Source organism: Carettochelys insculpta, chromosome 8 (genome assembly GCF_033958435.1).
Source record: "Carettochelys insculpta isolate YL-2023 chromosome 8, ASM3395843v1, whole genome shotgun sequence".
NCBI classification, from domain to species: domain Eukaryota; kingdom Metazoa; phylum Chordata; order Testudines; family Carettochelyidae; genus Carettochelys; species Carettochelys insculpta.
In genome coordinates, this window is record NC_134144.1 from 13838774 (window position 1) to 13852235 (window position 13462).

Sequence of the window (13462 nt, forward strand, 5' to 3'; positions counted from 1 at the left end):
TAAAATTTATTCTGCATATGGAAAAATTAGAGGTAACATTGGCTAGGACATCTGGAGGACAGGAGGGGAATCAGGGTTGGGGCTGTGGGGTGATGAGGTCACTAGCTGGGGTTGCAGGCTCTGGGGTGGGGCTGGGGCTGGAGGATTTGGGGTGCACGAGTGTGCTCCAGGCTGGGACTGAAGGGTTAGGAAGGCAGGAATAGGGTTAGAGTCACAGCAGGGGTGGCTCAGGGGTAAAGGCTCCAGACAGTGCTTTTAAGCAGTGGCATGTCCTGCTCCCCACCAGGCCCCCAGCTGCTACAAGGCATGAACATGCCACTGTGTATTGTCCCATCTTCTGCTCTTGGCTGCAGTTCCCAGCCAACGGGAGCTGCAGAACCAGCTCTTAGGGTGGAGGCAGCATGTAGCACTCTCCTGGCTGTAGGAGATGGGGGAGTGGCAGGTGGTACATGCTCCTGCTTCCAGGAGTTGCCTGGGTGGCAGGCAAGGAGCCTGCCTTAGCCCTACTGGGCTGCTGACTGGAGCCTCCAAGGTCTGTTTTCAACAGGTCTGTTCCCTGTAAGCTGAGCACTTTGGCAGCCACCCCTGGAAAACTTCAGGTGCTGCCCAGCTTCATTAGCAGTGTCTACAGCAACTGACATTGGGCAGCATGTATTTCTATAGGTGGTGCACACCCGCACATGCTTTGGTGCACATAATAAAGTGTATTCTGCCCATGGATGGAAAAAACTAGTGGGAGCACTGCTGGTAACCTATTGCAAACGTTGAATAGTAACAGGGTGATAGCGGTGTTAGTCTGTATTCCAACAAAACAAAGCAGCAGAAATGTAGCACTTTAAATACCAACAAAATTATTTATTTGGTGATGAGCTTTTGTGTGACAGACCCACTTCATCAGATCAATTTCATTTCCCATAGAGACTGACATTTAGAAGTACAGAGGACCCCCAAAAAATTGCAGTAAAAAATATCAGTTTTTACTGCCTTTTTTTTTGGTTGGTCCTCTGTACTCACCTCAGTCTGTATTGGAAATGAAATTGATCTGATGAAGTGGGTCTGTCCCACGGAAGCTCATCACCAAGTAATTCATTGTGTTAATCTTTAAAGTGGTACATGGCGAATGTTTGCAGGGGTGATGTCCAGGATACTTGGGAGAAAGGGTGGTTGAAGTAATATTTTTGACCAGTGGCAGAGACGAGCTTTGGAGCGACACAGACCTCTGCTTTGGAGCTGCTGGGAGAGGTTTCCAGGGCATGTCTGCGCTTCAGTAACAGCCTCGTCGCAGCTAATCACAGGGCTCTGGGGCTTGCAAAGGATCGGGCCGGGGGGACAAAACAGCACCGTGGGTGCTTGGGCTGGGCTTAGGCCTCTCTGCCCGCAGGACTCCAGAGCCTGGGCTGCAGCTGAGAGCCTCCGACCTGAGCCAGGCGCGAGGCTCTCCCGTGGTGCAGCTGCTCAGGGGCAGCGGGATGGCCTTCACCCCCACCGGCCGCACTGGCGGAGGAAACCACCACCCTGAAGCCCGGCCCGGCCCTTCCCCCCCGCGGAAGGCCGAGCCGCCAGGAGCCTGCGCATGCGCCCGCCGCCCCCTGTGTGACGTTCTTCCTCACTGCAGAAGGTTCTAGTCGGCGGCCTCGCTGAGGTGTACGGCGGTTTCGGAGGCGCCACAGACCCTGAAGCAGCCGCGACGCCAGCTCGAGCGGTGAGTCGCCGCTTGGCGGTGGGGTAAAAGGGGAGCGGGGCGCTGTTCCTCCGTGTGTCGGGGGGGGGGTCGTTTCGGGGTGGCTGGAGCGGGAGGGACGATATCGACGCCTGGCCCGGCCCGGCCTTGCCTCCACCTCCGCCCGGGGACGGCATCGCCCTCATCTGGCGGGGGGTGTCGCCGGCTCCTTGTGGGGGTGTGAGTCAGAGTCCAGCCTCATGGACGCCACCCCGGTCTCCGTAAGGGCCGTTGTAGCTGTTATCTGTGTGCGCCGTCCGCCCCCCCCCCCGAGCCGCCATGTTCTCTGTGCCCGGCGCCGCGCCGCGACAAAATGGCCGCGGCTGGTCCCAAGGGAGGGGTGGCTGCGGAGCCGAACACGGGCCTGCCTTGGCCTCGGGGCTGCTGAATGAGGAGGCCCCGCTGCGAGCCCGTCCCGGGGAGAGGTTGCGCTGTCTCGGCCGCCTTCCCCGCCTAGGAGCTGCCGGTGTCGGGGCTCCGCGAGGATGGGGAGCGGAGCGGGTAGCGGCTGCGCAAGCCTGGGAGAGGCGGAGTAGCGAGGTGACCGTCCTGCTAGTTCCTGTTTCCTTGGTGGCACTGGGCCCGAGGTTGAGCACCTAGGCTACTTCTACACACTAGCACACTACGTCGAAGTAGCCTATTTTGACATAAGAATGTCGAAATAGGCTACTTCCACACACATCGCCTACACGTTTTCCGGGCCTGGTGCCATCAACATTGAAAAGAGCTGCCCCTGAAGGAGATGCACAGGGTCCACACACACAAGCACTCCCTGTCGAAATAAGGGGCCAGGAGTGCCCCAAGTCGCTCCCTTAAAGGTCCCTCCCACACACACTTGGCCTGCAGAGCAGAAGAGCCACAGAGCCGACAATCAGTTGCAGACCCTGTGCATGCAGCATGGACCCCCAGCTGCAGCAGCAGCAGCAACCAGAAGCTCTGGGCTGCTGCATTCAGTGACCATAGAGCTCCTCAGGGGCTGGACAGAGCGTCTCTCAACCCCTCAGCTGATGGCTGCCATGGAGGGCCCCGCTGTTTCCATGTAGCAAGGCGCAGATCGTCTACACGTGTTCTACTTCGACGTTGAACATCGAAGTAGGGCGCTATTCCTGTCTTCGGATAGGAATAGAGATTTTGACATCTCGCCGCCTAATGTCAATTTCAGTGTTGAAATAGCGCATGGTGCGTGTAGACGCTATGTGTACTATTTCCATGTTGTGCCAGCTACTTTGAAGTAGCCGACTAGTGTAGACACACCCCTAGAGTGAGAGGGGTTGTTTTCCTGCCCTTCTCTTCAGGCTGTGATACACACTATACGGGGCAGCCCCTGCAAGCACAAGGGGAGCATTACAGGTGCTGCGCAGTTTCTCAGTTGGGATGCAGGCTGTGGGGTTCATATTTATTCCATGTACGTGGCGGCGTAGTGGCATTAGGAACCTTGAGTTGATTTATGGCTTAAGGGTGGGCTGGGAGAGAGGGTTTGAGTGATTTTCCCCCCCCCCCCCCCCACCACTGTCTGCTCTCCTTCCTCTCTCCCTTTTGCAATAAATTAATCCCATGTAGCCGACAAGCAGTAAACCCTTATGTTTTGGTAGAGCTTCCTGTAAGCGTAACAAAAGCACAAAGTGAGTTGCTAGCTTTTAAAAGCACGTTGGCTGATAGTTATGGATGTTTAGGTGCAGAATGCTGATTAAAAATTGATTTAATGGAGGGTGAAATATGAAGGAATTTCTTCTGTGACCAAGTCTGCAGAAATAACAAATTCTTGTAAGAGGTTATATTATTGATTCATATGTCCATAGACACAAATGTCTTGATGTTTTTTTTTTTTTTTTTTTTTTTTTTTTTAACCAGGGACACTTTTAGGGAAGGAACAGAAAGAATGATAGAAAACTGGGTACTTAACATAAAGTTAATCGGGAATATTTTTAATCTCTGTTAGCAGTTTAGATCAGCATGTTGTTTTTATTTACGTTGCATTGGTAAATTGTGACTTTATTTAGGGTGTAATTTTAAATGTGGGGAACTGGCTTGTCTCCGACAGATGCGGCATTCCAAACGAACTGAGTGTCCTGATTGGGATGAAAAGGAAAGTTGGCATCCCAGGAAGTGCAGCAGTAGTTATAAGAGAAAGAAGAGATCTCACAGCAGTTCACGGGAGAACAAGCGCTGTAAACATAATCACTCCAAATTTTCTGACAGGTATATAAACTTCCTGTCTTTAACTAGCCTTCTGTTTTAAGAACTGTTTAGATTTCAGTAGGTGTATAAGTGGGTCATCTACTAACTTTGTTAGTGTTTTTTTGAAAATATTTGGTAGATATTCCAAGAATGAAGGCTTCCAGTAAGAACTGTAATGATGTGAAGAGATGTTAATTAAATGCGTTTTTTTATTTCTAGTCATTATTCAGAAGCGAGGTCTGTAAATGAAAGAGACCATCATGATCGTCGCTATGTTGAAGAGTACAGAAGTGATTACAATCAAGTGTGTGAAAATGAGCACCATCATAGAGATCGTGAAAATGGTTGTCACAACCACAGTAGCAAGTCTTCGGGCCAGAGTGGGAGTAGTTATAAAAGAAAACACAAGATATATCACAGTACCACACATCATCATTCACAAATGGTATGAGTGTATTTTAAATTTTAAAAGATTATTTTATTTTAGGAAAATAACTTCTCATCTGAGTAGTAGCAGTGAAGTGTGCGAATTCAGGAACGCCTTATTTCTAATATTTACAGTATATTCTCTCTATTAGATTTGTTTTCCTCGGATGAGAAGTTTCCATATCGTGCAGATGATTACCAAACTCTTGAGGGTATAATTGTTGTTTATCAGATAGAATTCTACTGATGAAAAACTAAACCAGTAACGAGAGTACCATTATTTAATATTCACCTGAAATATAGGCATTTTCTCTTCATATGTGATAAAATATAAGTCTTCATGCTAGATGCATATTATCATTTTGCTCAAAATACAAATAATATGATTTGCGTGCAAGCTATTCAATTTGCTTTTGTTAAATATAGTAACTTTAAATGACTTTGAAATAACAGGCATGTGTGCCACTCTTTTTGGAGATGTTAATTAAAATATCTGATACTCAAAATCATACTGTTGCACTTGTTTATCTGACATGCATGCTGCCTATCCATCAGCAGGGCATGCTGTTTGATGAAGACAATGTGGTTTATGTAACTGTAACTGAAAAAGCCTGGAATAGAGTGATCTTTTTGGGGCTTTTTTATTATTCTGAAATATTACTCAAGAAGAATGTCTAATTCAGGTGACTACTTGAACTCAGATTTCCTTAACTGAAGAATCTTAATTTGGCTACAGGGCTATTTTATATAGATAAGTAAATATTAAATCCTGCTGTTCGACAGTACTAGAGTTGCAAATAAGGACACTGCGATCCTAAAATTTCAGTGCCTTGGGTGAACCATTTTAAAAAAATTGTGTTGTAATTTTTTGTTGCCTTGCCACTTTGAGTATCTTATCTGAAAATCTGTTCCTTGCCATGTTTTTCTCCTGTAACATAAACTATGTGCCCTGTGAATTTCTGGGGACTGAATTTGAAATTGCTCCTGCCAACCGTTTGTGGCCTGGCGCGTATCTGAATGCCTGAATATCTCCCCGCTGAATGAATTTCGTATTCTGCCCTGAATTCACTCGGGTTTATTGATTGGCTGGACGATCTTGGTGCCGCCCACATGCCGTTTCCAGAAGAGTCAACGAAGGAAAAGATCCAGGAGTGTAGAGGATGATGAGGAGGGTCACCTGATCTGTCAGAGTGGAGACGTACTAAATGCAAGATGTATAGAATATTTTTAAAAATTTATTAACTTTTCAGATAGAATAATTTCTTTTAGAATAAGATGTCAGGGCTTTGGAAGTCTTTTCTTTTTCTTTCTTGATTTTCTTGTTTTTTTTTTTTGTTTTTTTTTTTTTCAGTTTTTGTGGGGGGTATTGTTTTTCTTTTTCTGTAGATATTAAACATTGATGTGCATTTTCCAAAATAGTAAAGGAAGTTAATGACATTTGGAATGCCATAGCTATAACTGTTTTGATGAAAGTTGTCCAATAAAATAAATATTTAACTTAGAAATGTTTAGTTACACTTTATGTAAAGGTACAGCTTAGATTAACCTGCATTGATAGAATTTAGTTTTGTGAGTAATTAAAATATCACTATTTCTTTGGTTTGAGATATTTTTCCTCTTTTAGATGAGATTATTGGTACTCTGGGTGAAGGTGCTTTTGGAAAAGTAGTGGAGTGCATAGATCACAAGGCGTAAGTAATTTTTTTCTTGTACATTTAACATTTTTGTCGATCCATCATGGCCTCATTTATGAAGTGATTTCACATTTGTGGTAAATTTGAGTATGTATTTGATCCTTTTGTTTTGTTCAATTGGTGCAGGTTGAACCTCTTTAATGCAGCACCCTCATGACCACACCAGTGCTGAATGAGAGAATTTGCTGGACCATAGGAAATCAATACAGTAGACCCTTGAGTTGTGTGTATCTTGGGTTAATGTGACTGAGTGGTAGGGAACTGGTGCCTGGTGCCAGCTCCCCACTGCTCAGAGGAGCAGGGAAACTGACCAGCCTTACTGTCCTGGTTTGGTTTCCTGGCTCCACTAAGTGCGGGGCGGGGGGCGGAGCTGGGAAGCAGGCAGCAGCCTGGTTCCCAGCTCTTCTCTGTTTGCAGAGCTGGGAAACTGGCCAAGGCAGCAAGGCTGGTCAGTTTCCTGGCTCCAGCAAGTGGAGGGGAACCTTGAACCAGGCTGCCACTTGGTCCCTGCTCCCCTCTACTGAATGAAGCCAGGAAACTGACCAGGACTGCTGGTCTGCGGGCAGAGGAGAGTGGGGGGACCAGGCTGACCCCTGGTTCCCAGCTCCCTGCCATTTGCTGGAGCCAGACAACTAACTAGGGTTCTCTAGGTGGAAGGGAGCCAGGCTACTGCCTGGTTTTCGGCTCCTCCCAACTTGTGTAAAATTTGAGTTGTGTGGTTGCCCAGGAATGCAACCTGTGTGTAATTCAGGGAGTCTGCTGTGTTGTGTAGCAGCATTACAAGCACTTTCATGACTTACTGGGCTCTTAGAAGACATTTGGGGTAAATTACTGAGTGCCAGGATTGTTGGCTGTAAACAAACTTTATGGGTCCACAGGAATCTTGGCTATGATGAGTGGTCATCCAGCTAGCTAAAATTGTGTGGGATTACAGATGTTCTCAGAAAAGAGAGTTCCAGATTAGAGGTTGAATCTATATTGCTTTTACATTTATATATAATACAGGTGGACCGTCTCTGCATCTGATGATTCAGCACTTGTCAGGTCCTGAGGGTGCTGAACAAGAGATGTTGAACCTGTATCATGATACAAGGAAACTATGGTTCAGCCTTGAACAGAGGACCAGATTGTTATATATCTGTCTGCTCATGTGCATCTCTGAGCAGAAATCTCTCCTGTCTGTAGAACAATAAACAGACTGATTTAAACAGTTTACTCTTAACAACACAGTTGCAATGTTACTATTCATGAAAGTGTAATATATATTCTTGTATTAAAGTGCTTGGAGTATCTGTGTGTGATACACACACATTAAATCAAGAATATATAAATTTGTGTTCAGTTAATTGATTTCATAATTGACCATAGCACCTGTTTTTATCCATAATTTATTATGGAATACAGTCTGTGTTCTTCTTCATAATTTTACAAATAACTCACTCCAGAATGTAAATTTTATACTCGGATACTGAAGAAAACTGTAAATCCAGTTAATGACTGTCCCAAGTTCTAAGGTGGCTGATATTACCTTTTTATCCAATAGTAATATGGGACAGAGCAAGAACATGCATAGCCTGTAACTTGCTATCACAGTGACACCGCAGTTCTTTATTGTTATAGTCTTGAGAGAATAAAATGTAGGATAAAATGAAAGACACAAAACAGATCAGTTTACCCCACTTCTTGTTTTAATGGTTGAATATGCCAGGATTGTGAGTTATGTTGTATCCGAATATATGAAACATAATAGTCTAACAATAGTTTTAAGGATGAACACTAAACTAATTAGCAGGGAATTTTACAGTGGAATTCTGCCATAAAGGAAACTTATGGTAAATGTTCTGATTATGCTATAGTTGTAGTTCTGCTGTTGTCTATAACCAATCAAAAACTTTATCTTGCAGGGAAGGTAGACACGTAGCAGTGAAAATAGTAAAAAATGTTGATAGATACTGTGAAGCAGCTCGGTCAGAAATACAAGTATTGGAGCATTTAAATGCATCAGATCCCAACAGCACATTGTAAGTATAGAAATAGAATGGAAGATATTTTGGTTTTAGGATTTCTTCAGTTCTTTGCCTATTTTCTAAAATTTCTGGTTTTCTTTAAACAATAATTATAAAATACTGACATTGCCATTGTACAGCCTAAATAATCCAGTGCTATTCAGTGAATGCTTTCCTTTGTGTCTCTTGCTTATTAATCTAGATGTTGTGTGGGCAAGGTTAGGCCTGTGAAGCCTTTGAATCTAGCCTGTACTGACAGGAACTTCATGCAGGGAGCAGCACCATGGGAGGGGAGAAACTTTGGGTGCTGTCCTCACTACAGTTTTTTAGCTCCCATTGCTAAAAGGTTCTCTTTATCCTCTAATATAAGAACAGGTTAGATAAACATCTGTCAGGGATCAAAACAAAAAGCAGTCAAGTAGCACTTTAAAGACTAGCAAAATAGTTCATTAGGTGAGCTTTCGTGGGACAGACCCACTTTTTCAGACCATAGCCAGATGGTGTTGGATCCTGCTGCAAGTACAGGGGACTGAAATGGATTACTTCTCAAGGTCCCATCCGGTTCTAGTACTCTGCCTTTGGACCCCCACCCCAAGCACGCCCTTCTGGGAGCATCCCCTGAAACCTTTCCCCAGACCCCCGGGGTCCTGGACCTGTGGTTCAGAACCACTGCACTATGTCACTTTGAATGGGAGCCTGGAAGTGTTTCGTCGGCTTGTGGTTTGTCCAAGATAAGCTGGGATGTTGCTGGAGCTATTGTGTTGCCTTCCTTTTATTTTTTTTCCAGCTCCCCGTTAAGCTAGAACAACACACATGGGAAAATGTTACTATACAGTAATCCCCCAAGATATGCTCATGACTGGTCAGCTTTCCAGGTCTTGCCAGACCAGGGGAGCTGAGAACCAGGCTGCTGCTTGGTTCCCCTTTGCCCTGGGCTTGCAGGACCTAGGAAACTGACCATGTCGCGGCTCATCAGTTTCCCACTTCCCACAAGGGGCGAGAAGCTGGGAACCAAGCAGCAGCCTGGTTCCCGGGTCCCACAAGCAGTGAGGAAACTGGAACTAGGCTGCCCCTGGTTCCCAGCTGCCTGCCACTTTGGGATCCAGGAAGCTGACCAGCCCTGTTTCCTGGCTCCCCTTGACTTGTGCAAAATTTGAGTTATGCAGGGGTTACGTGTAACTCAAGGGCTTACAGTATACTGGGATTGTAACTGCATATGTACTGTTCAGGTCACATACTGTTAATAGATTTGTTGTAATAGCATTCATAACCATTAGCTGTATGTCTATTTATAGTACTTTTCCCTTTTTTTCCTTTTAGTCGCTGTGTACAGATGTTGGAATGGTTTGAACATCACGGTCATGTTTGCATTGTTTTTGAATTACTGGGACTTAGTACTTACGACTTTATAAAAGAGAATGGTTTTCTGCCATTTCGGCTTGACCACATTAGGAAGATGGCATATCAGATTTGTAAATCGGTGAATTGTAAGTATGTCTAATATCTTTTAGTTGTCAAAAAATAACGATTTTTTTAAGTAACTTGCTAACTTTTTTTGTTTCTCTTGCAGTTTTACACTTGAACAAATTGACTCACACAGATCTGAAGCCTGAAAACATTTTATTTGTGAAGTCTGACTACGTAGAAGAGTATAACCCTAAATTGGTAAGTATTGTCTACAGTTGCGCTCCCTACAGCGTACCTTTATGTCTTATTGTGTTCATCCATTTAATGCTGTATATTTCATTTTAGAAACGTGATGAACGCACACTTAAAAATCCAGATATTAAAGTTGTGGACTTTGGAAGTGCAACATATGACGACGAACATCACAGTACCTTGGTGTCTACAAGACATTACAGAGCTCCTGAAGTTATTTTAGGTAAGAAAATAAATTCAGACCTAATGAGCAATACTGAACTGTAGTTTTTGTTCATCTGCAGTGTCTGTTAATTCAGAAATACCTTTTTGTTGCATTATTGTTGTAAGTAGTCATTCTCATGTGACATTTTTGAGGTCAGTTTGCATTTTCAAAGTCCACCTTATTTTTTCTAGAGCTGGTGTGGTTTTAAAAAGAGTAGTTTCAGCAGACTTGCGTAGGATTTCTATTTCAGAGGCTGCTTGCTTGCTCGTGAGACCACTGTATTAAATTGTTATTGTAGTGTAGTGGATGTTGGTGGTTTATTTAATTGATTTCTCTATAGTATTACTTGAGAGTAGGCTAACATTAACTTAAAATGGATTTTCTACCTTAAACAAGATACAAAACTGTTTGTTTTTTTTATTTTTGTCAGCCCTGGGATGGTCCCAGCCTTGTGATGTTTGGAGTATAGGCTGTATTCTCATAGAATATTATCTTGGATTCACAGTATTTCCGGTAAGTAATTGAAAATTCTTTTTAAAAGATACAGTTGTTGCTCCCCCTGTATCTGGAAGTTGAGGGGGGGAAGGAGAGAAAATGGTGGAAATACTTTTGATAGATATTCTGATGCTCAGGAAACCATTTGTCCTTTTGTAATGGGAACATAAGAGAAAGTACAGGTGCACAAAATTGACCTCAGGAACCACTGTGAAGCTTCTTCTGAGTGTGGGGGGGGGGGGTAGGGTGAAACAACCAAGTGGGTTCTCACTGTAAATCAATCAGAACACTGTCCACAAACGATTCAAGATTCTAAATCAGTATGCAAATAACACTTGAAATGGTAAAACATCAAAATATTAGCCCATTTTAACTTGCAGTTCCTGGGTTCATAGTTTTGTTCCTCTTGCTATAGTTTAGGTCAGCAGTGTCTATGTTTTCGTTTGGGGGGCCACACTGCAGTTTTTTACGTGTTTCAGGGCTGAACACAAAATAGCCTTAAACCCCTCGAAGTTCCAAACCCAGGATTAATTTACCTTACACAGGAGCTCCAGGTGCTGCTGTCCCCTGCTGCACTTTGACTGGGCTGCCATCTTCTCCTCTGGGCAGCTCCCCTAAGTGCTCTTATTCCCTCTCCCACCTGCAGCACTTATGGCTCTCTGCACTGCTATGCTGAAATAATGGGACTCAATCGGTTTAATGGCTTCATCCCTCCTGCTGTTAAACCAATTAAATTGAGTTTTACTCTTAGAGCAGGGCAGGGAGTCTGAGGTGGGAGTGGTGGCAGCACCCCTGCTGGCTCTTTGGGCTGAATTCTGGCCTGCAGGCCATATGCTGGACCCTCTGGGTTAGGACCATTGCTTGGACATGTTCAAGTTTTAGCAGGTGTAAGGAACTGCTGAGGAGCAATGCATCTATTTCAACTACGTTTTATTTTAAAAAACGTGTATGTTATGCCAAGCTATTCTGAAGTTACTGTAAAATGATGTGTTTACAAGTAATATGATCTAAAAAGGCTAGTCTCCTGGATTTACTTGCAGTAGGAACCAAATGTTACGGAAGGATCGTTTAAAAAAAAAAAAAAAAAGCTTTTAAACTCTCAAATGTGAATTTGAAGAAAAATTCCATTAAACTTTCATTTGATCAGCTCTGTAAAAAAGCTCACCACCACCTTTAACTTCTGAAGGTTGATGCAGGTAGTTTGTTTTTTTTAAATTTACCTGCCAAGCAGATGATCCCTGTGAGGAAAGTGTTGCTTAGCTTTGTGATGACTTCCAACTGCAACTAAGCTCTGAAAGTTCACAAACAAAATAAGCCTTAGATCAGGGAAAGTGAAAACCTAGGAAGTAAGTTGCTGGGATAATTTACAGTTGTGTATGAGGATCAGTATATTAATGTTTTTTCTTGCAGATAATATGGGGGTGGGAGGGGAAGCAAAAGGGGGCATAGACTTAAAACAAATCAGGGAAAAGTAATAATTGAAATGCTTTTCTTGTATCTTTAGACACATGATAGTAAAGAGCATTTGGCAATGATGGAAAGAATACTTGGCCCTTTACCAATTCACATGATACAAAAAACTAGGTAATTATACTCAATTCTCTTTCTTGCCTGTAATATGTTTGTAATTGTATTGGACGCTAAAATCAAGTCGATTTGTATTTCATATGCCACAACTTTGGTTAGGAAATCAGAGAACAGCAATGTTCTGCTTTGGGGAATTGGGGAAAATGCACACAAGTGTCAGGACTATTTACTTCTGGGGACTGCCCCCCCAACCAGGCCACAAAAAAAAAAACAAAACAAAAAAACACACCCTAAACCCTCTTAATTGTATGATCTACTTATCTATGCTATTGCAGTGAAAGATAGCCCAAAGTTTAGTATCAGAATGCAGTAGTGATGGTCTGCAGAAGGCCTTCAGAAAGATTGCTTTTTTTGCACTGTTGAGCCCTGGCCAAAGGTCACTGACTTCCTGTACCAAGGAGAGGCAGGAGTGGAACAGACTCTTCACTCTGACAGGGTCAGTTAATGAGGAAGGAAGGTACAAGGGGGTGTTTGCTTATTTGCCAGTAGAACCATCAGGTTTAGTTTTGAGTCCAGTATTATGTTCTTTTTAAAATTTAATTATGGAACCCTCTAAGTTAGCTTTGAATTGTTTGGACAGATCTGCTCTTTTTTCTGGAGTTGTTTTTCATCTCATTTCAGACTGTAGTAGGCCAAATAATGTCAGTTATGCTGCATAGTACCTCTCAAAAGGACTATGACTGTTTCAGAACATTTGTTTGAATCTCACAAAGAACTGTTTGTGTGCAGGAAACGCAAGTATTTTCATCGTAACCAACTGGACTGGGATGAACATAGTTCTGCGGGTAGATACGTTTCAAGACGTTGTAAACCACTTAAGGTAAGAGTTGGAAGGATGAAGAGTTAACATTTATTTGAGATGTTTCCTCAGCTGACTGCTGCTTTTTTTCCTCCTCATAGGAGTTCATGCTGTGTCAAGATTCTGACCATGCAAATCTGTTTGACCTCATTCAAAAAATGTTGGAGTATGACCCAGCCAGAAGAATTACCCTTGAGGAGGCCTTGAGTCATCCTTTCTTTGCTGCATTAAAGCAGGAAAAGTAGTAAAATTGATGGTTATAGAGACTGTCAGTCACCAAAACAAGCATAAAATGTATTTATTTTGTACAGTTAGCTTGTAAATGTGCTGTTTTGTACCAAATGTTTTTGAACACAAGTTTATTGAAATAAAAGCTGTCTGAAACGAACCAGAGATTGTGCCTCAGTTCTTGCCTACCCCCCTCTTTTCTGAAACAAAGTACTTGAATGGTAAGGCCACAACTAACTGCACAGTAGCAAAGGGCTGACGAGAGTTCTGCCTAGCTGGGGTAGTGTATGATTCCCCATGCTAGTAGAGCCTGAATCAAGCCTCCCTAAATATAAGCTGAGTGCCTGATGATACAAAGTCACTTAGTCCTCCTTACAAGGTGGTTGGCAGCATTAGCTGCTCTTTTGCTGAACCATACACAGACAGTATGGCAGCTTTGAGCAAACTCCTGGGTGTCTTGCTTGT

The 13462-nt window shown here is 43.5% G+C and overlaps 1 protein-coding gene across 1 annotated transcript; it reads left to right on the forward strand.

Annotated features, from left to right (window-relative positions):
- Window positions 1–1615: 1615 nt before the first annotated feature.
- Window positions 1616–13157, forward strand: CLK1 (CDC like kinase 1). The gene is made up of 13 exons (XM_075002138.1): window positions 1616–1702; window positions 3762–3919; window positions 4118–4343; window positions 5448–5538; window positions 5949–6015; window positions 7923–8039; window positions 9345–9511; window positions 9595–9689; window positions 9777–9906; window positions 10319–10401; window positions 11888–11967; window positions 12700–12790; window positions 12871–13157. The coding sequence occupies exons 2-13, from the start codon at window positions 3762–3764 to the stop codon at window positions 13012–13014; spliced, it is 1449 nt and encodes a 482-aa protein (XP_074858239.1). The 5' UTR covers window positions 1616–1702; the 3' UTR covers window positions 13015–13157.
- The last annotated feature ends 305 nt before the right edge of the window (window positions 13158–13462 follow it).